General features: G+C 55.4%; 9 protein-coding genes across 9 annotated transcripts; 5 read left to right on the plus strand and 4 right to left on the minus strand.

Moving 5' to 3' along the window:
- Positions 1-5: 5 nt before the first annotated feature.
- Positions 6-1,073, minus strand: B0T26DRAFT_740886 (cyclin-domain-containing protein; the record flags this gene model as incomplete). The annotated part of the gene is made up of 1 exon (XM_060443900.1): positions 6-1,073. One exon carries the CDS (start codon positions 1,071-1,073, stop codon positions 6-8), a length of 1,068 nt encoding a protein of 355 aa, XP_060296353.1.
- A 1,839-nt stretch (positions 1,074-2,912) lies between these two features.
- On the minus strand, positions 2,913-4,822 carry B0T26DRAFT_675844 (thiamine pyrophosphate enzyme; the record flags this gene model as incomplete). The annotated part of the gene is made up of 3 exons (XM_060439889.1): positions 2,913-3,172; positions 3,251-4,592; positions 4,658-4,822. 3 exons carry the CDS (start codon positions 4,820-4,822, stop codon positions 2,913-2,915), a joined length of 1,767 nt encoding a protein of 588 aa, XP_060296354.1.
- Positions 4,823-6,918: 2,096 nt separating this feature from the next.
- Positions 6,919-7,716, plus strand: B0T26DRAFT_751600 (acyl-CoA N-acyltransferase; the record flags this gene model as incomplete). Its single annotated transcript, XM_060445398.1, has 1 exon — positions 6,919-7,716. One exon carries the CDS (start codon positions 6,919-6,921, stop codon positions 7,714-7,716), a length of 798 nt encoding a protein of 265 aa, XP_060296355.1.
- A 369-nt stretch (positions 7,717-8,085) lies between these two features.
- B0T26DRAFT_751601 (cytochrome P450) lies at positions 8,086-9,796 on the minus strand (the record flags this gene model as incomplete). The annotated part of the gene is made up of 4 exons (XM_060445399.1): positions 8,086-8,214; positions 8,278-9,276; positions 9,329-9,528; positions 9,583-9,796. 4 exons carry the CDS (start codon positions 9,794-9,796, stop codon positions 8,086-8,088), a joined length of 1,542 nt encoding a protein of 513 aa, XP_060296356.1.
- A 1,384-nt stretch (positions 9,797-11,180) lies between these two features.
- B0T26DRAFT_299348 (uncharacterized protein) lies at positions 11,181-12,176 on the plus strand. The gene is made up of 2 exons (XM_060434249.1): positions 11,181-11,483; positions 11,557-12,176. Exons 1-2 carry the CDS (start codon positions 11,286-11,288, stop codon positions 11,956-11,958), a joined length of 600 nt encoding a protein of 199 aa, XP_060296357.1. The 5' UTR covers positions 11,181-11,285; the 3' UTR covers positions 11,959-12,176.
- B0T26DRAFT_299349 (uncharacterized protein) lies at positions 12,177-13,659 on the plus strand. Its single transcript, XM_060434250.1, has one exon. The coding sequence runs from the start codon at positions 12,395-12,397 to the stop codon at positions 13,364-13,366; it is 972 nt and encodes a 323-aa protein (XP_060296358.1). The 5' UTR covers positions 12,177-12,394; the 3' UTR covers positions 13,367-13,659.
- A 983-nt stretch (positions 13,660-14,642) lies between these two features.
- B0T26DRAFT_645657 (uncharacterized protein) lies at positions 14,643-15,702 on the minus strand (the record flags this gene model as incomplete). Its single annotated transcript, XM_060437748.1, has 2 exons — positions 14,643-15,422; positions 15,487-15,702. The coding sequence occupies 2 exons, from the start codon at positions 15,700-15,702 to the stop codon at positions 14,643-14,645; spliced, it is 996 nt and encodes a 331-aa protein (XP_060296359.1).
- A 1,443-nt stretch (positions 15,703-17,145) lies between these two features.
- B0T26DRAFT_675850 (uncharacterized protein) lies at positions 17,146-17,725 on the plus strand (the record flags this gene model as incomplete). Its single annotated transcript, XM_060439890.1, has 2 exons — positions 17,146-17,336; positions 17,371-17,725. The coding sequence occupies 2 exons, from the start codon at positions 17,146-17,148 to the stop codon at positions 17,723-17,725; spliced, it is 546 nt and encodes a 181-aa protein (XP_060296360.1).
- A 2,665-nt stretch (positions 17,726-20,390) lies between these two features.
- Positions 20,391-22,441, plus strand: B0T26DRAFT_740895 (uncharacterized protein; the record flags this gene model as incomplete). Its single annotated transcript, XM_060443901.1, has 8 exons — positions 20,391-20,545; positions 20,669-20,672; positions 20,707-20,814; positions 20,869-21,120; positions 21,166-21,282; positions 21,430-21,667; positions 21,720-22,187; positions 22,221-22,441. 8 exons carry the CDS (start codon positions 20,391-20,393, stop codon positions 22,439-22,441), a joined length of 1,563 nt encoding a protein of 520 aa, XP_060296361.1.
- Between the last annotated feature and the right edge of the window lie 2,323 nt (positions 22,442-24,764).

The raw sequence follows: 24,764 nt of genomic DNA on the forward strand, positions 1-24,764 counted from the left end.
CCATATCAAGCTTCTGTCCCAATCCTGCTGCCCCGTGGCGGCTTCTTGAGCCGCAGCACGTCGTCCTCTGCAGCAGAAGGTGGGCCCATCATACCCCAGTAGTCGACGCCTCTGCGCAGCAGGTCCCACTGGTCTCGCAGCGCCTTCTCGTCGACGACTAGCTCGAAGCCCGTCAGGAAGCAGAAGCTGATCTCCAGTCGCGCCAGCTCCACCTCGCTCACGCCGCCGACCTTGGAGAACTTGCCGTGCGGGTAGCTGAGGTCCTCGAGAGCCTTCATGGCAACCCGCAGCCCGGCCAGCAACAGTCGGTGCGCGTTGCGCTTCGTGACCACGATGGCCTGCTCTAGGACAGCTAGCCGGTGTATGTACAGCGAGGTAGCGAGGTAGACGGCCGTCGACATGGGGCAGAAGCGGTGTATTCGCAGGAGGTATTCGGTTATGGAGATGGGCGGCTGGAGCCTGGAGTAGAACTTGCGGGTGATGGCGCTGTGTTGGAGGTTAAGTGGCTGCGAGTTCTCGCCGACGATGAGATAGGGCGCAAGCGGCGGCTGGGGCTGCGCTTCCGACTTGGGCGGAGGTGTTGGGTTCGGTGTCCGCAGGTGCACGCCGTCGATAGGCTGGGTGTGCGAGACACCGGCTCCGGGAGACGCTGCCGGGTTCTCGGAAGGCATAAGAGGCGATCGGCCGGGGCGCGGAGAGTTTGTCGAGCCCTGCTGCGCCGCGAGGCGGGCTAAGTTCTTCTCCGAGTTTGACCGCACAATGCTCTTCTTCTCTGCCTCCATGCCGCGCATGTGTGGAATAGTCGGGCTTCGTGGCGGCGGTGTGGGTGGGATGTCTCCTGTCACAGTGACGAGCGCTTCAATGCCAGCACTCAGCAGCTTGAGGGCCGCGAGCGGCGAAACTTTGAAGATATCATCGACTTGGGCAATGAGCCTCGGCGAGGTTATGTCGTTCCCGGCGGTCTGCACATATAGTAGCTTTGGGTCGGTCGAGGGCACCGGGGGAGGCGGAGGGGTCGGCACGGAGCTCGAGTCGCTCGCGGCCTCGGAGACGTCTGCCTGGTGTTCCGACATTTCGAGAATTGGCGGTTTAAGCAAGACACCAAGCCCAGTGTCTTGTCCGGTCGGATCTCGGCAATTAGGGTTGCGCTGTAAAATATTTCTGGCAGGTGTCAAAAGGGGACTGGGATGTTCCCAGGGCCACTCGTTCGGATGGCAGGCAAATGGACAAGCAACGCGGGTCGAGGCAAGCTCAGCTTGGCCAAGGCGGCTCCGCGATTTTGTTGAGAACACTGCAGCTTGCGGCCACCAGTCTCATGATCTCGTGTTCTAGTAACGCAGGCCACTGCAAGTCCTGGTGCCCTGTGGTGGTCGCTGGCCAAAGCAGGAGGGCCGTCCGAAGGTCGGGTACCTATAACCAGGTGCTAGGTGCTAGGGCAAGTAGCGCAGTGGAGGGGCAAATCGGATTGAAGACAGCTGCGCTATCAGTAAAGAGAAGCCGAAAATTGGATGTCGCGTTGAATCCTACTGATGCATACATAAGATGGCAAAAGGAAGATAGCAATGATGGGTCGAGGATGATGTGCAGGCGGGTCGGGCGTCGAGGGTCTAGGTTGTCGAGACGTGCTTTGGGCACGATCCTTGCTTTGGCGCTGGGTGTTGGCGTTTGGCGTTAGGGTCGACGCCGAGATGGAATTGCGGGGTGAGCAGCCTGGGTTCGCTCCTCGAAAAGAAAACCCCTCTTGGCCTGTGCGTCGCCGCCGCAGGGATGCAACCCAATCTCGTCAAATTTAATTCTTCAAGACGGAATGTTGACCCGTGACGGGAAAAACAGACCGCCTAGCTCAGAAAAATTACCACCCGCGCAGAGACTCCGGCAATACTCCTTCTCAATCGGGACAGTGAAACCAACAGAGCCGGCCACACAAGAGCCCTACTGCAGTTGCGGCGTGGTCGAGAATGCCATTGTTCGAGAGCGCTGGGCGTGGCGAATTGGCAGGACTGATGCACCGTGAAGGGGGGGCAAGCTTCTGATGGGACGGTGGCGGTAAGCAAGCAGGCGGAGCGCCCTGTCCTTTTGGCAACTGGATGGATAGAGACGCCGTCACGAGAGGCCCGAGTTGCTCGACGTTCGATCGGTCGGCCGAGGTGCTGGCGATTTGCGGATCGCCGACGATAAGAGAAAAGCGATTGCGCCTTCGACCATTTTCGCCTCTGGGACTTGGCCGGGTTTTATGTCGCTGTGCGCTGCTGCTTAGCATCACGGGTCAAAAGTTCCCGATTCAGGTGTCACCGATGTCGTCTCTTGCCGCGGCAGCACGGTCTAGGACAGCCGAAGCGCTGGCTCTGCAGGGCTCCAGGTCGCTATTAGGCCGAGGGCATGCAGGGTCTTCCCACAACATGCGGGTTACACTCAATTCTGGGACCCTAGGCGCATTTCTACCGCCCGTTATTTGGACGCGGCGACTCTCTGCTTAGCTCCTCGCCGTGGACGGGCCGCGAAGTGCTCGACGAGTCAACAGACACACTTTCTTGGTGTCATTTCCGGAACGCATGACCAATTCCGATAGGTCACCCAGAGTGAAGCACCGCCAAGCAACGCCCACAACATACTACAATACGTTTCGCGTTGTTCCCTGGGCTGGCTCCTCGTCGACCTAACGCGACTGTTATTGGTACGTACGTGCTGCAACTGCCGCCGGAGCTGAGGCTCCAACACCACAACGTCTCGTGATGCCTCGAGAAAACGCTCGAACTTCCCCGCACCAAGACGACGAATAACGCACGCCCGCGATGTCGGAAGACGCTGCCTCCCTTCCCACCCCCACGCACTGCATCGGTCTACATACATGAGCGGCAATGGCAAAGTGCACGAGAAGACGTGGCCCAAAGATGTGGCCCCAAGGAGCATGACTAGCAGCCCAGCGCAACCTTGCAATCCACAACGGCCGTTTGACCCCCTTGGACGGCCTCGATGGCCCTTCCGAGAACGTCGTCCAGATCCGCTGCCTTCTCAACCTTTTCCGCAAAGAGATCCCCTCCCGCTGCTGCCTTTGCAATGCCCGCATAGTCGGGAACCGGGTTGAAGGAGATGTTGATCTCTTCATTGGTGGCCTTGGATCCAAGCCCGGTCGGGTGAACAAGCTCCAACGACCTCCGGGGCGCGTTCCAACCTAGTTTTGTCAGCTAGAGTCGAGCGTTCGGCTACAAGCCGCCGAAGAAAAGGCCCGATATCCACCCGGCCCACTTACCCTTGTTGTTCAGGATGATGGTCAACACGGGGATGTTGTATCGCCTCGAGATCCAATACACGCTGCCCGGCACAGAAAAGAGAAATGTCCCGTCCCCTACGATTTGGACCACAAATTTTCCCTTCTCTCCCTTGAGCTTGGCTTCAACCTCGGTCGCCAGCTTGATGCCCAATGAGCCGCCGCCCGACCAGCCGAGCCCGCCCCCGCCGCAGTTGATCCAATGTCCGGGAAGCGTTGGCCGGAGGCTGTCATGGACGAAGACGGTGTTTGTGACTGCCTCTATCGCCCAGATCGTGTCTTGCGGACACAGTTCTCTTAGCCTCGCGCAGAGATGCCCTGTGCCAAACCCACCGTCTGGCAGAGGCTGGCATTTTGCCTCGATCGCCTCAAGCCGCTTCTTGTATGACACTTGTAGAGCCGTACGTCTCTTCTCGCCCTCTCCGCCAGCCAGCTTAGCCTGGAACTGGTCATCGGATTTGAGGAGTGCCGTCACCTGCTCGACAGCCGTCAACCCATCCGCGCGGAATCGGGCCTGAGCCGGCACGTAAAACAGCGGCATCATCTGCTTGAGAGGGTCAACGTCAATGTGGAATATTTTGGCGTCTTCCCTTGGCTTGCACTGGGCTGGGATCCATGGCACATCGCAGTCCAGCACGATGATAGCATCGGCGGTCCGAATTGATGCCTCGTTCCCGAACCGAAGCCCTAGCCACGCAGGATGGTCGGCTGGGAAGCACATGTCGCTCCCTCCGGCATCTAGAACACGCAGTCCCGGCACAGTGTCTGCTAGCTCGACGAGGGCTGGCACTAGTGCATGGTGTCGCCCCGCGTAGCCGGTAATCAAGAGCGGCTCCCGAGCGCCTACCAAGGCTTCCGCAATGTTTTTGACAGCTGTCCTCGGCAGCCCACCGAGCTCCACGGGGCTCCATTCGTTCTGCCGCAGTTCGTACGGCTCGATATCCATCTCCATGACTTCTCGTGCGCCGCACAGGTAGACAGGGCCCTGTGGCGCCGAGCTTGCGAACTGTAGCGCCCGGTTGACCATCTGCTTGACGTTCACCCCCGTTTTGATCTCGGCTGCGTAGCGGCAGTACTGAGATACGATCTGCTTCTGGTCAGGAACATCCTGGATCCAGTGAATGTATTCGGTACGCGATCCCCGCAGTTCACCTTCCTGGGTGATCGGGGACAGCCCTGCGAACACCAAAATCGGTGCCCGCCCGCTGCTCGCGTTGTGGACTGCGGCGCCCAGCCCCTGAGTCCCGACGTCCACGTGCACAATCACGCATTGCGGCTTGTTGGTCAAGCGCGCGTAGCCGTCGGCCATTGACATGGCAACCATCTGCGGCACCACGGTTAATATAATTCCGCAACAGCTGGGACTGGAACGGGTAGGTGTGTGGGCACCTCGTTTGGGCATGTGATGATGCGTGGAAACCGGTCCTTCTTCTCGCGCGCTCCCTTCACCATGGCCTCAATGATGCTTGGGTGGTCGGAGCCTAGGTTGACGAAGCAATGCGTGACGCCGGCATCCCACAACGCCTCGAAAAAGGCAAACGACGTCGTGTACATGTTGGGCGTGGCCGTCGACACGTTTCTCGTCCGTGTTGTTGCGTCAAGACCTAATCTGCCGGGTCTATTCCCTCGGTTCCAGGATACAGCTGCCTGGGGTGTAGACTGCAAGATACCGGACGGTGCGGGCGGAGGAGGTCGAGCAATTGAGGTGACGCCGGCACTTATCAATCCGCGGCTGCGGCTCGGGTCCAATACGCCAATGTCACGTCCATTCGAATAGCTCGACGCGGGGGAGGCAAACCGGGACTTGCGTCTCGCGCCCTCACCAAACCCCGCAAGACCTACAGGAACAGTAGGCCGAGAGCCTTCGAGACGGGAGTGAAGGGCCCCGAGGGTGACCCTTGCCGCCTGGGGCGGGGTTACCCGCATAGCGTCCCGGCAAGTGAAGATGGGAAATGCTGGTGGGTATTGTCGTGTCCTTCTCCAATTCCCAGCCCCAAATTCTCGGATGTCGGAGTGGGGCTCTCGAGGTCTTGTCCGGACGGTGGAATATTGGCTTGTGATTTAGCCAAGTGAAAGCGAGAGCGACATGCGGTCGGCGCCGGCAATTTTCCCCCTTGGTACCTGGCCGTATTTCGGGTCTCCTTTCGTGGTCCTCTGGCTCTGCTGTCCTCTGGCTCTGCTGTCCTCCTCTCTTTCCGCCGTGTCTGACAAACGTACTCCCCAACCAACGTTCACATAAACAAAGGCCCGTTGGGATTATCCCTGCACCTGAAAGAACGAGAAGCGGCTCCTGCCAATGAGCCTTCGTCGTGTATGGCAATGATAAAGGGAATAAATGCTAACGGGAGCAAGCTCTCCCTGCCCTGGTATTTATTTCCTCTGTCCATGCCGGCCAGGTGCTCGGCTTAAGACGTATTCAAGCCCCCAGTTCCCTGCTTGCTTATCACCATCAATCAGGGGTTTCGTCAAGTGACTACTCCGACTAAGAAGTGTCCAACGGCGTGACAGTTTGGCTTCCACAGGATCTTCACAAGGTTACATAACAGTTCCTCTAGCCCACTTCTGTATGTTGGATCGGGAGTTCGGGGCCAAGAGACTGGCTCCTCGGCGTACCAACCGACCCGATGCAGACCCCTGTGGCCGACGCGAGGAGATAAGCCGAGGGCTGCCATGGCTCAAGATACTCGCGATTTTCTATCTATATTTTCCTTTCCAACCCCCTCTCGTCTCTATCAATCCATTGTCTCTCGTTTCACTACAGCATCTCTCTCTTCTTCCATCCAAGATGCCCATTTTTGGACTTTTCTCGAGCTCACTGACGCGATTTTGTCCCGGACGCACAGTCTCGTGTCCTGGAGGGAGCTGCCCTGCGTTCCACCTTGAGCCGCTGGTTTCCGCCACCCCGCTTCCCCACCGTAACCTGGAGGACAATGGCCGGGGCCCCGTCTTCTTTGACCAATGCACTGCGCTGCGGGGCTGCGGGGCTCCGAATCCTTGTGTGACACCTTCCCCGAAAAGCAAGACCGTTCCAAGCCGGATAGGGCCAGCAAGACGATTTCAAGACCTTGAAGCTACTGGGTACTCAATAGCTGTCCACCCTGCCACTGTCAGATTTCTACCGACAGTGGAGCTCAGTCGAAGTTGCTAACAGTATGACTGATAATGCGGTTGAGCTGAGTCTTTTTCTCTTCTGCAACTTCTCCTTTTCTAGAGACACTTCCGTTGGTGTGACGAAGTCTCTGTTTACAAGCCATCTTCCATTACCAGTTTTTGAACCTATATCTGGGCAACCTTCTTCACACTTGTTTCTTACCTCTCCTTCTGAACGTTGATCGGATTTCAGCTTTTCTGACATTTTTGCTCGTTGTCTACAACCTAGGTAGTCTAAATTACATTATACAGTAAACCTGAAGCCATGACGCACCACCATTATAGAGCACGCCATAGCTCCCAAGCAATATGAATTTGTAATAGACCCGCATCCGTTGACTCACCGCCAAATGGCGAAGGTGGACTCTCTCGGTCCTTCCATTTCGTCCGTTCCCAAAAATATCGTCACGGTCTCTCGACCGACAATCACGGCCTCTCGACCGACAACATTTGACAGTCTTCGCATTCAAAGTTGAATGGTGCTGAATCGTTGAAATGCCATGGCGAGCCCTTCACTGATCCGTCGTGTCGAGGAAGCGTTGTTCGGCGCCTGGCCGGCATTGGCTCACGGGTTCGACGACGGCTGGGTATTGCGCTTCGCCGACGGCTACACCAAGCGCTCAAACTCGGTCACGCCCACCTATCCGGCCCTGGACGGCGACACCGACGTCGAGGCCAAGATCGACCGCGCTGAGGCCTGGTACCGCGCCCGGAGCCTGCCGCCCGTGTTCCGATCCACTCCTCTCGCAGACCCTACCGATCTTGACGAGAGGCTGGCCGCGCGCGGCTACACTATCTGGAGCCCGTGCCGGGCGCTTTACCTCTCGTCACTGACGGCGGAGACTCTTCCGCCGTTCCCAGAAAGCGTCAGCCTCCGCGTCGATACCAATCCCCGCGAGGGCTGGCTAGAGGCCGCACAGGCGCTCATGCCGCTCATTTCGAGCCACGAAGCAACGCTCAGACGCATGCTAGACGCAATCGTGCCAGAGGCGCGCTTCGGGGCCATCTACGAGGACGGCCAGCCGCTCGGCGTGGCGTTCGTCGTCGTCCAGGGCGCCCTGATGACCACGTTCCATGTTCTCACGGCACCGAAAGCTCGCCGCCGCGGCCTGATGCGCGCGTTGCTGGCTCGGCTGGCCGGCTGGGCCATGGACGAGGGCGCGACGGCCGGGGCCCTGTTTGTTGGCGTGAAAAATGTCGCCGCGGGGACGCTCTACGAGAGGCTGGGATACGAAGAGCTGTATCGCTACCACTACCGCGTGGCTCCAGAGGTGTTGGGAGGGAGTGTTGTCTGTTGATGGCTGTTCTGGCGGAGAGACGTGCTTGGTTCGACAGGGGTGAATTGTTCGACAGGAGTGAATTAAGCGGCCTTCGACTAATTAGCTTGGCTTGCTCAGTCTAATCAATACGTCGGTCCCTTGGTTGACAGTTTCATCAGACTCTACTAGCTGTGAGCGAATCAAGCGAATCGAAGCAGCTTGGCTCTCAAGATACGAGTTCCGCTAGTATTGGTGGAGATTGACGGCTTATTACGGAGATCTCCTGCCACGCACGAGATCTGAGCCGAGTTGAAAATTGAAACCAAGTCAGAGTGAGAGAACGAACTACATCAGCCAAACCCAGCTTCGCCCGACGGCGTTCACGGATACATTTTCCAACAACCAGCTTCACACAGCTGCGGGAGTTCTCTGAGCCGCATGCATCCACATGGGCTTGTCTAAGAATAATCCGACGTAGTTGCCAGTGCGCAGCGATTCCTGGGGCCTGGCGACGGACCAGTCGAAGTTTCGCAGCAACTGTGCGTAAAACTTAGCTTCACTTTCGATGATGGATTTGCACATTCGCTCATAGCCACTCACCTCGAACACGGTCTTTCCAATCTCCATCAGCGCGACCGGCTTCCCAAGACACTGAAACTTGCCGTGGCCAAAGATGAGATCGGTCGCGCGCGTCATCTGGGCCAGCTTCTTCTCGTCCGTCTCCAGCAGCCAGCGCTCGGGGCGGAACTCGTCGACGTCGTCGCCGAACACGGTCTTGTCGAAGTTGATTGCCCACACGGACACGCCGATGTTCGCCCCGCCGGGCAGAAACACGGGCTTGCCGTCCAGCACGACCGTGTCGCCGCCGTCGGGCACGCGCTTGGGGTCGATGTTGGTCACGGGCGGCCGGATGCGAAGGCCCTCGCGGATGACGGCCTGCAGGTACGGCAGCCGGCTCAGCTCGCCGTTGGCGACGACGTCCGGGGCGAGCCCGTCGCGCACCGCGCCGTCGATCTCGGCCTGCAGCCGCGCCAGCACGCGCGGGTGCGTCGTCACGTACAGCATCAGCGTCCACAGCGACGCGGCCGTCGTGTGCGATCCCGCGAGCACCTGCAGCTGGCACTCGGTGACGAGCTCGTCGGGCGTCAGGCCGTGGCGCGAGAACGACGCCATCATGTCGGACCGCGTCTCCATGTCGCCGCGCGCCACCCGCGCCGCCACGATCTCGCGCGCGTTGCCCACGAGCCGCCCCATCCCCTGCGCGTCGTGCTCCGACGGCCCGACCAGCTTTATCAGCCACGGCATGCGCGCCAGCCGCTTTGCCAGCCCGGATCCCGTGAGGTACACGGCCGCGCCCATGGCCGTCTCGGTCGCCTTGGAGTAGTTGAGCAGGTCTGCGTCGGCGATCAGGTCGCCCAGCGGCGAGCTGAACCCGATCGATGTGATCACGTCGAGCACAAAGTACTGGATCTTGATGGTCAGGTCGACCGGCCGGGCCTGGGATTCGGTTGACAGGTATTTGCGCCGGATCAGGTCCATGAACTCGACGATGCGCGCGTCCATCGACCCCTCCAGCTCGAGGTTCTCCTTGCCCGTGTACTAGGAACATGTCAGCAGAGAAGGGGTGGCGGGGGGACTCGGAAATACTCACGCCCGGCAGCATCTGCTGGCGACGCCGCTGGTGCTGCGTCTCGTCTACCTGGCTGAAGATGTTGTCCTTGCCCGGCCGGAACCTGCCGCCGAGGTAGTACCAGTCGGCACGCGTGTACTCGGACCGCACGCCGTTCATGTGCGCGAGCAGCTCCTGCGACGACGTGATCAAGTCGTTGGGGCCAATGCGCGCAATCGGTCCTGTTGTGATCAGTGTGTGTGGGCGTCTTGGTCAACGAAGGGCCTTGGACTGACCATATTTGTCGACGGTCTCCTTGTACTTGAGGTGTGCCTGCTTGCCAAAGATGGCAGACATGTGCCAGACCTCGGAGAAACCGGTGCTGAATGGGCCCTTGAACGCCCTCAGCCGATAGTATGTTTGAACCTTGACGACCAGGTAGTAGACGACGAGGCCGGCGAGGGCAATCGCCGCTACCGGATGCTCGGTTGCCTGAACTGGTAGATACATGTTGACAGTTGGGTTCTAGGGGGCGCCGTGGTTGTTTGCTAGATGGACTTGTGACTGGGTTGGCTGAGATGGACCGCCCTGGCTCTCCTGCTGGCCGGGTGCTCTGCTCATGATATATAGCCCAACCCACAGAAACCAGGAAAACGGGATTGCTCCCATCTTGAGGGCATCCCCCGCCTGGCCCGCCATTATCGGCCGTGGCCGCAAACCAATCACTTTGGAGCATCACGAGTCGGCTGGCAAGTCATGCACCGCCGTCACAGAGACCGACGCAGCCGGGCAAGCCACCAAAAACGCAGCACGGCGGAGTTCCACTCAGAGTCTCTGGTTCTTGTTCAAAACGCCTGCTCCATGCAACCCTTCCTGCAACTAGCTGTTCCCCGTAATCAAGACATCGGTATTGGTCCATTCATCGAACTCTTGCAGGCCACATCGCCACGGTGCCAAGGCCGCCTCGAGCGGGGTTTGATAATAAGGTGAAGGTTGCGTCGTTTTTGATGTCGTTATTAACGTCGAATTGGCTACGGATGACACCCTCTTGCATCCGGCGCGGCCCAGACTCCTTCCCGCGCCTGTTTAGACAACCAACTCATGCAGCACAAACTTGCAGCCACCACATCAGGTGTTACCGTTGCGCTATCACGTCAGGGAAATACAGCGCCGCGGCGTTCACGCGTCGGCCGACGGTTCGGATCCCCGTCGGACTCCTGCTTTGTTGATACCTTCGAGACGAGAACCCAAGTACGAGTGTCCGGTCATGAAAAGCACGATGAATCGAGAACAAGGCTCTCGGGGTAGCACAAGCGCCAAGGCATATCCGAGACCAGGGATGAGAATACCGCCTTCAACCTAGCTAATCATCACCGGCTCCTTGCTCCTCGTCTCCGCAAAGCTAAGCCACAGTGAGATGTGAAATCTCAGCTGAAGACTTAAAATGAGGGGCGAGGAGGAGGAGGAGGGGCAATATGCAGAGCCTCGTCGCTTTTCCCTCATAACAACGTCGGCGCCTCCCCTTCGTGGCAGCAAAACAGCAAATTCCGGCGTGATTCTCAGACAGCCACGCCCTTCTTGCCATGGCAGACGTAGACGCGGCCACGATCGCGGCATGGGCAGCGCTGGGGGCCGCGGTGCTGGCGCTCGTGGTGGCGCTCGCGCAGGCGATCCAGCAATACGTCGCGACGGCACAGAAGATGCGCAAGTGCGAGAAGTCAGTCTGGGGCCCGATACCGGGGCACCCGGGCCGGCGCGTGCGGGTGTGGTCGCAGCTGCGGTTCCGCATCGCTGCAGATTACGCGCGGCGACCTGATCGAGATGAGCGGGCCGTCGGGCTGCATTAAGAGCAGCGACCACCCGCTGCTGGGCCGCTTGCTGCGCTTCCCGGCCTTCTCGGACGCGCCCCGCTCCACCCTCAGCGGCCTGCTCAAGGGCGACATCAGCCTGTCGTGGCTGCGCCGCCTCGAGGGCACCGCATCGGTTGCTAACCAGGAGTATGACGCGCCAAAGCGCACATATTACGAGCTACTGGGCATGCGGTGGCGTACGTACCTACGCGACCCAGTTGCCCCACATCCGCGAGCATGGCACGGATGACGAGGCCGAGGAGGCGTCGGGGGTTATTCTTCTTGCTTTTGTGGACTTGCAGGGCAAAGAGCACTCGGTGCCGGCGGACAAGTCCGAGACGTGGGAGGTATGGATATTGTCACGACCAAGATGTTGACGATATACTAACTGTTGACGATATACTAACATGCTGTGTGTAGGCCATGCTCCAGACGCTTGAGAGCGAAAACATTGCCACAGTTCCGTACATCATCCGCGGCCTAGAGAACAAGCGGGTTGCCCCCAGGTCGTGGAAGACGCTGCTCAAGGTTATCCGCAAGCGATTCCGAGCCGGGCTGGGACTCGGAGGAGTACTGGCGCGCCAAGCAGGCCGACATGTACGTTGGGGCGCGCTCGGCCTGGGAGTACCCGACGGCGCCCGTGCTGTCCTTCTACTAGGCGGCGCAGCTCGACGTCGAGCCCGGCTACTGGGCCACGCCGTGGCGCGACGGTCTGTTCTCGACGTGCGCCGACGCGCTGCCCATGGTGGTCGACGTCGCGCTAGCCGGGCTGGCGCACACCGTGCGCACCGCCCGCGTAGCCGAGGCGAGGCGCAACAATAAGGCCCGGGCTAGACCTGACAACAAGAAGGCCCGGGCTAGATCTAACAACAAGACCGGCGGCGGCAACGAGCAGCAGCTAGAGCCGCCCGTCGACGAGGCCACGCTAAAGGTCAAAAAATGGCCACGGACATCCAGTACGCGCACTTTCACGGCTCCGCGTGCTCGACGACCTGTGGGTGCACCTGCGCCAGGGCGGGCACACGTGGCCGGCGCTGGGTCTGTTTGAGGACGATGTGTTGGTGTATCTGGTTTGATGGACTGTGTCAAAGAGGGAAGGGACGGGTATAGGGGTGTGAAAGGGTAGGAAAGGTGTTGTTCCCCTTTTAAAGGAAGAACAGGAGGACTTTTACGGGGTAAACAGCATGACGGGGACATTATGGACTAATGACAAGGATGTGTGAATGCCCTCAACCACCAGTTCACGACCCGTTCTTGCATGCCTCACCGCACTTTCCCAAGAAAGAAAGAGGGTATACCTTTGCCGGTTTATGACGGCGAGACGAAGAAACGCAACTGGGCTTTAAGCTGCGGCTCAGACCGAGCCTCGGTCCGCCGCCTTCGCGTCGTAAGGTCGAGCGGCTTGCCAGGCTGCGGACGAATAATTATAGCGGGCCCCAGATGGACATCCCTACCCGACCATCTTTCTGTTACTAATTACCCTCAACGACATCATAACAGAGCACATATCCAGTGCCAAGATCCCACTGACGCTAAGAACGCTGCTGACGTCGGCCTCGTCCAACCCCTGTCTCTCGTCGACAAGCTGCGGGGTTCGCCCTTTCGTGGCAAGACGCGCTTACGTGGCTTGTCAGCTCAGGCAAAGCGGCTGGCTGTCTCTGAGATTCTTCGTTACGTCCCAATACCTCAAACTCAATTCCAACATCACAACTCCCAACACACACACACACACACACACACACACACACACCGAACTCCGAAAATGCCGCCCTCTGCACCCCGCAAACCGGCACCCTCCCCGCTCGCCAAAGCCCTGCTGACATTCATCGGCACGACGCGCACCGCATTCGGCATCGGCTGCCTCATCGCACCAGAGCTCGCCTTCCAGGTCGCCGGCCTGTCTTCACCTCTCTCGGCCGAAGCGTCGCTCATCGCGCGGCAGTTCGGCGTGCGCGAGATTGTCGTCGGCGCGGGGCTCGTGCTCGCCGAGAGGCAGCATGCCACCTCTGCTGCTGTTGGTGGTGGTGGTGGTGGCCAAGGCGACGACACGGGGCTCAAGCGCGCCATCTGGCTTAGTGCTGCGACTGACGGGCTCGATCTCATCGCGCTGGCGTTTGCGTTTGCGTTGTCGAAGGAGGGTGTGCTGGACGGCGCCACGCTCGCCAAGATGGCGGGCACGGCGGCGCTGTATGCTGCCGCGGGCCTGCAGACGGCGTGGTGGTATCGTTGAGTGTGGCGTTTCGTGGTTTTGGGAGCTTTGGTGAGGCAGGCGGTGGAGTTGGCCTCACAGGGTGCAACCGACAGAAAAACAGTTTAGCAGAACGCCGGGGGCAGAGTTGGCGGCAGGCAGAGTTGGCGGCAGGCAGAGTTTGCGGCAGGCAGACACGTCGTCGCGAACTGAAACACGGGCTCGACAAAGTCGAGGGGGAGGTTAGTACGGGAGCGGGCGGGTGCCGGTTGTTGTTAATGGAACCGGACTAGGGCCGCTTCGTAGGTCTTTGGTGCGGAACTCCGCTGGAGAGGGCGGATTTCTAGCGTTGGTTGTACATTTTTTCAGTTTTTCTTGCTGTTGGGCGCGTTGTGTTGGTCCAGCCAAGGTAAACTTGGCCTAGGGCTGACGGTCGCAATGCAACACCGGGCTCCTCCGTTTGGGCTTAAGAGTGCGTTGGGCCCGGTGACCATTGCTGGGGGGATGGGGTTTAACAGGGGACACTCCGTATAAGCTTGTGGAACAAATATAAGAAGTCCCTTTCTCCACTTCGTAAGCCTCGTTTGTGTAAAACCAACATGGCCAATATATCAGGTCTCCTGTATAATGAGACCTTTCCACCCTGAACCAAGGATATTCTCCCACTCTCTGACCCTCCTTGCGAATTCGCGCATTATTGCCCCGTTAGCCGCGCATTGCGTTGGGGGTATTGCCGAGCGGGCTGTCTGGCCCCATTGTCTGAGGTTGCGTACTAACTCCGCTCCGCCATCCGCGGACACAGCTTCTTGGCACGGTGTCAGGCCGACATTGCCAGCCGTGCCGCCTTGGCACCTACTTCCCGTCTTGGTCCACTCTGCCTAGTGTTAACATGAGAAATCGCCTTTGTTGGTACTGGGATGCTGGTCCGTTCGCTCTACAACAATGGATTCGGCTTCGCTGCCGTCGTCAACGCCGAAGGTTGCTTCAGCAGCAAGTCGCAAGCGTGGGCCAGTCAAGATCCTGTGGCCGCTAACATCGAGAAATACTGCACCGATGGAGAGTTGAGCGGCGCCTTCGCAGCCAAACAGAAAAAGACACAATGCAAAAAAGGCGGGGGATGACTCATACGTCTTGTCCGTCACCAACACGGCGAGTAATAATGACGATAATGTTAGTGCCGCCGATTGTAAAACAGGTTTGACAATGTTTCTCATTTTTTGTAAAAATGGCGGCACTGGTACATTGAGGGACGAACTTAAATTGGAACTCAGGTGAGTTTATTAGTGCCCTCCCTTCTTTAACGGGATAATTAGGAACCCTATATCACGCCACTCTTCATCGTCGCCTTTTTTCGATCAGAATCCAGCTTGTACATGCGACATGCAAAGACCTGCTGGTAGATGTAGACGCCCGCAATGAGGGCCAGGAACCCAATGCTCACGGCCCCGGTGATTAGCAGGACCGCAGCAGAGAACCAGTAGGACACAGAAACATACGCCTGAGAGACGCCGGGGCCTGTCAGCGAACCCGCCGCCAGGCCGACCTGCATCGCAGCCAGGATAATGGACAGGATGGCAAAGGCGGCGATCAGCGGGGCGAGCATGTCCATGAAGACGGTGCCCCATTCCCCATGCATGTGGAAGAAAGTAACCCTGATGCAGAGGACACGGATCAGCCAGTTCAGCCGTCCGAGTCTTAGCTCGCCGTACGAGTAGCGCGGCGAGACTTGGGCGTCAGTAAGACATGCAAACTGGTTGAGGAAGTTCACGAGCTGCTCGAAGCCGGCCGTCGTTTGTTCGGTTCCGAAAGGCAGAAGAGGGAGCTTCTCGTCGTTGGCCAGGCGGTAGTCGGTTTCGGAGCGGATCAGGAACGTGTAAGTGCGCATGAATCCCGCCGCTGCCGTGAAGACGTCGGCGTCAGCCTCGGCAATCCACTCCCAGAAGGCGGCAGAGAGCAGATAGACGGGGATCGGCTTGACGAAGATACGGCTTTGGTACCATACCAGATGCAGATTGTGATACTCGTTAGGTGTGACTTCGTGGCCCCGTGCAGGTTGGAAATGGATGGGAAAGACATGCGAGCTCTTGGGTGTTGCGATCTGTGTTTTAGTCAGTGGACTTGACCTGAGGGCGAAAACCGAAAGATGCGGTAATTAGCCTCACAAAGCGGAAATACGGCGCCATTCGATCCAGCTCGGGCGTCAAGTAGACCTCTCTGAGGCGAGGGAGGAGCTGGTCTCCGTCGAGCGTGAGGAGAGGCTCTCCAGGCAAAGTGTTGTGCAGATCATTCCGCCTCAGGACCTTTTTGCTGCCAACGCGTTCGACCACGAGTTGGCCGTTGAGCTGTGTCTCCACCCTGACTAACACTGGGTTTGCCATACTTTAACTAATAATTGAGAGCCTCAGGACGGGGCCGCGTGCAATGTGCAGTCTCGTGCAGATAGGAGGCAGGTGCCAGCCGACAGCCTGCGCAATGTACGAATTCAGGTCTTTACGAACTAGACCACAGTTGGCTAGTATGTGCGGCACCGTATGCATGTCGAAACCTTCTTTCGGCACAATGAAGTCTGGCAAAAGCGGGGGCTGGGGAGGCCTCCCAGGCAGCTGTTACGTTCAACGAGGTCAATCAGAGGGTAGAATATGATGTATTGTCGGGGGAAGAAAAGAAGGGCGGAATTCCCTGCTTGTGACAGTTAAATGCCTACTTTCTAGCATGTAAGCACTAAGCCGTTGTGGGCGTAGATCAACACCCGTAAACGCGCCATTCCAAAGTGGCCCTGTTACGTAACAGCAGTAGCTGAATTGGGCCGCCCCTCCCCAACTGGTAAGGTCAGGTAGGTACATGTATATGTACCTGCTTCCTGCTCCCTCGAGCAACAGCAGCAAGGCTCTGAGCGTCGATACTTAACAACCCACTGATTTGCAGGAATTCATTGAGTGAGACAACTATTGACGGAGGCGAAAAATGGCAACTAGGCTCCCGCAGCCACAGCAGGTGTACCCGCGCCCGGAGAGCACACAAGCAGATTCAATCGAGGCTGACGTGATTGCCAACCATCCCCCACCCCCCAACGGATCACCCTAGCAGTGGATCACCCTTTTACACCAAAACACTCCCTTTTCGAACAACAGCGTAGTCAATTGAGATAGTTATGTAATTGCATATAGTTTAATCCTAGTATGGATTTGTCAGCCCACAGGCCCTACTTTTTTCGCCATATCGTCGCAAATTAACTCAAAATTAGCTTCCTTCCTTTCTTTCCCCCCTACCTTTAAGCATGAACAACGTCTCGTACCACCACTATGCCTCAATATACGGAAGATAATATGGTCATGCGTACCTAGACATCACAGATAATAAGCTTTCCATTCGTCAGTCGGCTCAAAACCATAGAGTTCCGTATATAACGCTCAACAGACAGATTAACGGGGTCCCTTCTACAGATAATGTTCTACAGACAAAACGGAGACTGTAAGTGAAGATAGGTACGCCTGATCAAGGTGGTCACAATGAAGGTACTGAATAGGGTGAGCAATGACTGGTGTTGGTAAGAGACTTCAACCTGGCCTCGAATGGAAGGTAGATGATGAAAATGAGGCTGAAAAAGGGGCTGAAGGAGAAGAGTTGCCTGCAAGAGTGACAAGATCTGGCCATAAACTCCGTGTGCCAGTACAATATATGGATTTAGCAGTCAATTAGCTACATTTTGCTATATTTGACTTATAAATAGCTTCACAATTGAGTGCGCTGTTGTTCAAAGATGTAGTGTTTTGGTGTTAAAGGGCGATCCACTGCTAGGGTGATCCGTTGGGGGGTGGGATATGGTACATGGCCTCAACACAACGCCGTACCGATCATTCAGCGCGTACGCGGAGCAGGGGAACACAAGCTCTCGGCTCGTCAATTGGCTGAGCGATGACGATATGCTCTTGGCCGTCGTCAAAAAGCGCCGGCCCAGAATCTTCCCGTACCACTGGAATGCCAACACCTTCATCGATGCTTCGATCGAGTCGTTCCGGGGGCTAGGGCGAGGCCTTGCTGAACAGGATCCATGGAGCACGCACCAAAGATGAGACAACCCATCTTCCCATCGTCTTCATCGCCTGCTGCTATGGCGGTCTTCTGCTGGCCAAGGCTCTAGTGTTAGCCTCGAGGAGACCGGCCACCTCTCTTGAGCAGTCCATCCTCGCCGGGATCAAAGGAATTGCGTTTCTCGGCACGCCGTTCTGCGGGTCTGAAGGCGTAGAAGCCACCGAAATCCGCGTCATGGTTTCCGCTCTTTTCGGCGTAACCTCTTCCGACGTGCTTCTCAGGGTGCTCGACAATAAGCCGGGCGACAGGGACGAGCTCACTGTCGCTTTCGCAACCCTGCGAAAGATCCCCATTATCATGTTCTACTAAAACCGAGAAGTCGGACATTGCGAACGCTCTAATAGGCCTTCCCAAGCTCCTCGCAGGGTTGGCCGCCAAGATTTTCCGAAAAGAGACCAACATCGGGTTAAATTTGGAATTATTAATCACGCAGGACATGCCTGCCACCGGCGACGTGCATGAAAGCGCGAATTAACCTGGTATCTACCGCCAGCTCGTCCCCAAACACTCAGCTTGTCTGGATGGAGCCGACTGGGTCAAACTCGGTCTCCAGGTCAAGCACGCCCACCTGAACAAATTCCGGAGGCCGAGGATCCCAACTACATAGCAGTATCGACCAGAGTTGGAAACTTTATCGACAGCCTGTCTTCGGGCGAGTTGGCCATGTCCATATCCCGGGCAAGGCTACGCGCTATATTTGAGGACTTGAAGTTTCCCGGCATGAATGACCGCTTTAACGATATATAAAGTGCCTCGCGGAGCTTTCGGCGGACTATTTGAGAATGAACCAACGCGCATTGGTGAGGCTGGCATGCCAGACTCCATCTAGCAGCCCATCGGAAAGGCCGCTAGGAGTTTTCCGTCATAGGTCCGATCAAACGAGGAGTCAAACAATATGTTCTAGATTTGCGGAAAGCCGGGGGCCGGGAAGAGCACCTACATGAAGTTTCTCGTCAGCCAAAGCGAGCTTGGGTCACCAAACATCCTCATCCGGCAGGCTGTTGCTACCCATGTTCGCCCAGCGCTGGCATCAATTCAATTAAGCCAAATATTAAGCCTTATTTGACTGTATTTGAGGCCTAAAATGGTGTATTTATCTGTGTAAGAGGCTCTCTCTGGTTGGGAGGGTTTTATTTGACTTAATTGACGGAATTTGCCGCTCCACCAAAAAACAAGGAAATCGAGCCCCGAATAGCACCCTGAGACCGGAAAAAAGCCCTTGACCTTTAGGATCCTCATTTACTCGCCAAATTCTTCGTGCATATGAGGTAATCCAGGGTTTCGTCGACCATACTATATCTCTGTGTACTAAGGACTAGTTTTCCCTAGTTGAATGCCCTCTCGTATTCTATTAATATAGACGGTGTTAATGACAAGTCAAAAGCCCTGATACGTAACCCATAACCTGCCTTATTTCCTCGCGCCCTGTATAAGCATTGGAACGTTCTTTCTTTTTTCTTTCCTTAGCTTTAGATTCTTCCGTTATTCTTCATTACCGCGTCCCCTTACGACCCGTAGCTTATTTCTTCCTTTACTTCCCTTCCTACGGAAGTGCCTTCCGGTTATTGTCCGCGCTCCTATTATCGGCTTTACGCTTCGGGTTTTCCGATTTCCTCTCTAGGGTCTATACATTTCGATCGGCTTGCCAACTTCCCCCCCATAATCAGTATCTTCTAGTAGTTGTTATAAGATCTCTAGAACCGTAAAAATCAGTTAATATGGCGGAGCGTTTACTCGGCTACCCGGCAAATTTCCAAGCGCCAAATACTTATACGGCCTTCGCGGGCTCACTTTCTTTCTCAGCAAGCTCGAGCCTATCAACCTAGACTAAGGAACGAGTAACGTAAAAGAGTATAACCACTCAAGCGATAAAGCCGAGTGGGTAGAACTCCGCCTATAGAGATATTGTTACAATCTGGACAACAGGTCCACGGAGCTAGGCCCGGCCTAGGATTGTGGGGTCTGGATGGCAGGTAGGAGATGATATTAGACAAGGAGTATCGTGCACAGATTGCGAAAGACAAGCTTTCAACACACAACCTATGTGTGCTTAACCAGATACATTGATAGCTGCAGAACCGTTCTCCCAGAGAGCGTGCTGCCAGCTCCTATATAGAACTACGTACAACCAATAAGAGTCCTTTTCTTGCAGTGCTCAGTGATCCAGAGCGCTCAGTCTCTCAGGACGACTGAGCCCGCAATGGTAGCTGAGTACTTCCCCAATTGGCTACACTTCCTACTCAGTAGTCTTTCCAGTCTTGGCGGCCAGATGCACTAAGCACCGCCTGATTAGCCGCACCGGCTCCCGCGTGGCTCGGCCCACCTGCCCGTGCTGCCCAACCAGCGACCGCCTCTTGAGCGGCTACCTTGCCCTTTATATCGGTATCTATGGCGTGTTGGCGATGGCCGCCATCAAGTCTAGCTGCGCGATCATCTTCACTTTTCGGGCGACGAGGAGGCGCTCTTAGGCGAGGATAGTCTCCCTCTGGGCGACTAACTGCTCCTGTTGCGCCTCCCGAATCTTGCCCTCCTCAACCCTTGCAGACCACAACACCCCTCGCCGCTTTTGCTCAGGCGACCACCCGCGAAACAATCAGGGAAGTGACTGAAATAGGTTTAGACTCGATGGGCAGTGTCCTGAGCCCAGAAGATGATAATTGGCATCTTTTCGCGAGGGAAGTGCTTGTACCATGGCCGGGCCCAAAACTGGGACCGCCGAGGAGCACATAAGTACTTGCCCTCCCACCTTGAGAATCTGCTCGTAGGGCCTAGTTTATGGCCATCTCTACTATCGGCTTCTTGACATTTTCAAGATTTTACTCTATCATTTCCGTCTATCTTGAGCAGATCGCCGCATTAGCTCTCAGCTCTCTAGTTAGCTAGATCCACTGATATCAACACGTCACCTATCACATCGGGGAAATTTCAAATCGATTTTATATTTTTCTCACGCCGCCAAAGATAGCTGCCGAAGATGGTCAGGAAAAGGACAGCAGATGAGAGGAGAAGATGCGCAGAAGAGAACGGATTCAATGACGACGACACGGATGTTGATGACGAACCTGTCCCACGTGAGGTCTTGGACTACACCAAAGAGAGGTCCAAAGACCAGATGGACCTTTGGATCGAGTAAGTAGATCATACGAACAGTGATTGATGGGAAAACTAATAGACCGTTAAGGTACAAAACAACACACCCCGAAGCTACACCTCATCAATTGAAAACCCTGAAGCATTTTGCCAAGTTTATAGCAAAGTCCGCCAAAGGTGTTCTGGACCCGGAGGGAAAGCCGACCATTCAAACCGTTCGGAATTACTTCCGGTGTTTTGTCTCTGGTTGGAATCTAGACAATCTAACGTGTTTGATCTCAAAAGACTTCACAGACTCCATCACCAATGTAGGCCTCCGTGCTCTCCAGTATCGTTCCATCCAAACGCTAACCTCGAAATAGTATATCAAAGGCCCACTGAGGAAGGAGCTCGGTTTATCAATAGCCACACGACCAAAGAAATACCTTACACTTGAAAACTATATGTACTTGGAGAAGCAGCTCTGGCAGAACGATGGATATGACTACGTACACGAAGCGTACCGAGTTTTTATTAGCGGAAAATTGAAGTGTCACGTATTCACGCCAGCTAGACTAGGTGAGATCAGTGATAGCTCAACTAGGAGGAGTACCGAAAAAGGATTGCGTTACAAGGTAGCTATTATCACTCATGTTCATGATCGCGGGCTAATCGCTTAGGAAACGGTGATGCTGGTCGCTTGGAAGGACGGCGAGCCTGAATTAAGGTTCAGCCTAAAGAGAGAATTTGCGAAGGCAATGCATGACAAGGAACAGCAAAGGTCAGCAAAGTCTCATGTGCATGTGGCTTCGATACTAATGATTGACTGGAATAGACCGACGCACCTACTCTATGAACATCTCCCCGGCCAGCCTCTTGTCGTCAATCTAATGCTCTTTCTGCTTGCTATCTGTCTTGCGGCGGGAGCATTCAAAAACTACAAGACCCTCAAAGAGGTTTTGGACGTTAGGCCGCCGGCAAACCAAAGGTATTGGGTCCTCGAATGGTCGTCTCACGTGCTGGACCTGCCGGTATTTCCAGAAGTATCAGTAGACGGGGCGACCAACAAGATCCAAACGGGCAACTCTTTCAACACGCAGCTCAAAGCCCTCTCAATTCGAGCAGGGATAAGTCCCGTCACGGTACACAGCATGCGGAGGGAGGCTCTCATCTTGGCTACAGGTATGATATTCGCCTGCCGTTTTATTCCTCGCCTAGCTAATTTAAAGTTTAGCAAATGGTTATTCGAACAGGGAATTGATGAAATTTGCCGCACATACCAACAAAATGACGCTCACAAGAGACTATTTGAGTTCTATAACCGTTGTGGATGGTCTGGCCGGTTTTCTTAAGCTACCTCTTCGAAGCGATCAAGCGGAAGACTTCCGGTCCATGACGGTTAACCGAAATCCCGAGCTTTTGCAATCACTGCCTGCGAAGACGCACGACCAATTAAGGCAGAGAGAGGATTATGTTGCCATCACAAAGAAAATCGATGACCTGACCCATGAGATAAGCTGCGCCCAAAAAGGGGCAGCTGCTCGGGATCTGAAGTCGGAGCGGGGCCAACTATACGAGCAAAGGCGCGTGCTCGAGGAGGAGGAGTCGAACAGAATCCGCGGGGACCAAGAACGAATACATCCTTCAGAGCGCAAGGAAAAGGTTTACGTGGACCAATACCGTTCTCGATTCGATCGCCTTCGTCACATGATGCCGGAGCGCGAAAGGCTTTTAGTTACGCTCTTCTGCGTTGCTCCCATGCGAAGCCCGGAGGGAGAATCGGCTATTGAGGACCTTATATCGCTCGTGAAGAATAACTGCCGAGTCGCCTACCAACCGTCGCTTCGGCCACTACGAACACAATGCGCAATGCCGTATCACGCCGCGGGGAGATGCCAAGCGCAGCACTGCGGCGTGGACATGTGCCCATACTGTGATGTAGAAGTTGAACGGTAAAGTGAATTTTAGACCTTTACACTAGTTCCTAAAGCTGACATATTTTAGGATACCTATTGACCACTGGTGGCAACATGTCTTTGAATGCTCCTTAGCACACTACAAAGGGGAGCAGAGAGTCGTTGATTTCTGCTTCATATGCCACAACCCCGTAGCGGGTAGGAAAGCATTGGAAGTCCACTACCGGGGGCATATCAACAAACGCAAACTGCCGCTGCGCTGCAATTTTGTCAAGTTTCGCCGAGCCATTGCCTACACCGGGATGTGCAAAACATGTATGCATAACGAACAACTACCTGCAACCCGACGACTGTTCGGATTTAGGAAGCAAGTTAGCTGGGAAAGGCATGTCAATGAGTGCTTCACTATTTACGCGAAGACTTCGAGAATGACGGACGCAATACCGTGTCCTGACCCCGAATGCTCTATAGCGTACGAGTCAGACCAGCAGCTCTGGTACCATCTACAAGACGCCCATAGCTATCCTTCCAGAAATAGTAAGGAGAAGACGCAAAAGAAGAGGGAAGTCTTTGTGGATGGAGGATGTTCCCCCTCCCGAAGAAAACGGCGCCGAGTTTATACTATGGAAGAGGCTGCCAACGCCAAGCTGGCATCAGCAACAGACGCCAACCCGGCGGCGGAATCCCATGGATTGATATCAAACTTTTCTATCTCCTACGGCAGTTATTCGGAAACCAGCACGTCTCCTTTCAGCACTATTGCCCTCTCTTCCGTCTTCGATGTCAATTCTCTTCAAGAAGTTTGCCCATCAGTTAATTCGAGCTCGAGGCCATCTCCCAGCTTTGTTGATGACGAGAGCCTTGGTGTCAGCGAGCATGCCGATCCCGGGGCCTGCATTTCACCATCAACTACAGACCCTGACCTGACGGAATTGGGTGAAGGGCAAGTGTCTCGGATTAGACAGGTAGAGCTGCCTCCCGCTTATTACGACATGTCTCGAATGAACGTCGAGGAATGTAGCGATGGAATTGTGTCTAATACTCGGTCACTCCCATCTCGGATCCTCGATCTTACCGATCAGACAGACAACCTTATGGCGCAGGGCGACCAGACGACATTTCAAGAGCAATGGGCAAGCGCAAGCTCACGATCTACATCATTATCATCCATTGTTCCTGTGAACTTAATTGATCCGGAACTGCTGACCGACACGGCCCCTGCTGAGCCTGAGCAAACGAATGACGCTGTGACAGAGTTATGTTCAGTTGGAGGAGGGGTTGGCGATAGCAGGGGGATCTTCCCGCCCACCGCAATTGACGAGAAAAAAGACACATGGGAGGTTGAGGAATTGCTTGCTAAGTGGGGGCCGGGCCGGGGAGTTTGGCTCCTGGTCAAGTGGAAAGGCTTTGGGGACGAATCCAACACGTGGGAACCACCAGAGAACATAAGCGACCATCTTCTTGCTGATTTTAACATAAGCTACTTGAAGAACGGAGGAAATCATTCGGGAGTGGAATTGCTTAAAAAAAAGATATGTAGCGGACGGATTAAGTATTTAGTGAGATGGAAGGGTCGTCCAGAAAGCGAAAATTCTTGGGTAAGTGAAGGAACTATAAGTCATACGCGTAGGAAGGAATTCGAGAGTGCGTATGGGAGGATTAATCTGGGGTCTTGAATTCGAGAAAATGTATATAGAGTAAATTACTAAGCTATTAAAATCGGTGATAATTATCATCCATCGTGGTAGCACATTTAGATGTTCGCCTTAACCCCCGCCCAAATGATCCATATGCTTGGAGAATTCTGCCGGGTGAGGAGCATTCCCTTTCCAGGGTGTTCGTCAAGAATTTAAGCGACCATTCTATTGGTACTTTCCGACTGCTATGTAGGGAGATTGGAAAGACCTTTGAGGCCGTGCTTTCAAGCACACAAAGCTCGTCATTAGACTCAATTGTAACTGTATGAAAAGTCGAGTAGTCTATTTCTGGCGATAGCTAACTTTTCTTTTTCCAGTTGTCTGTCCCGGAGCCTAGCTTTTCCGTGATGATAAATGAACTTAAAAAAGAAAATTGTTACAATCTAGACAACAGGTCCACGGAGCTAGGCCCGGCCTAGGATTGTGGGGGTCTGGACGGCAGGTAGGAGATGACAGGAGACAAGGAGTATCGTGCACAGATTGCGAAAGACAGGCTTTCAACATACAACCAATGTATGTGTAAGGAAAGGACACCCCAAACACCAGCCGCGAGCACAGGGTGCGCGCTCACCACCTGTTACCAACTGGCCAGAACACTGCCAGTTGGCACAAGCCATTACGCCACGCCATGGCGCCCCGGGCCTGAGCCCCTGAGCATGTATATAA

This window comes from Lasiosphaeria miniovina, assembly GCF_030549165.1.
Source record: "Lasiosphaeria miniovina strain SMH2392-1A chromosome Unknown B0T26scaffold_4, whole genome shotgun sequence".
NCBI lineage: Eukaryota > Fungi > Ascomycota > Sordariomycetes > Sordariales > Lasiosphaeriaceae > Lasiosphaeria > Lasiosphaeria miniovina.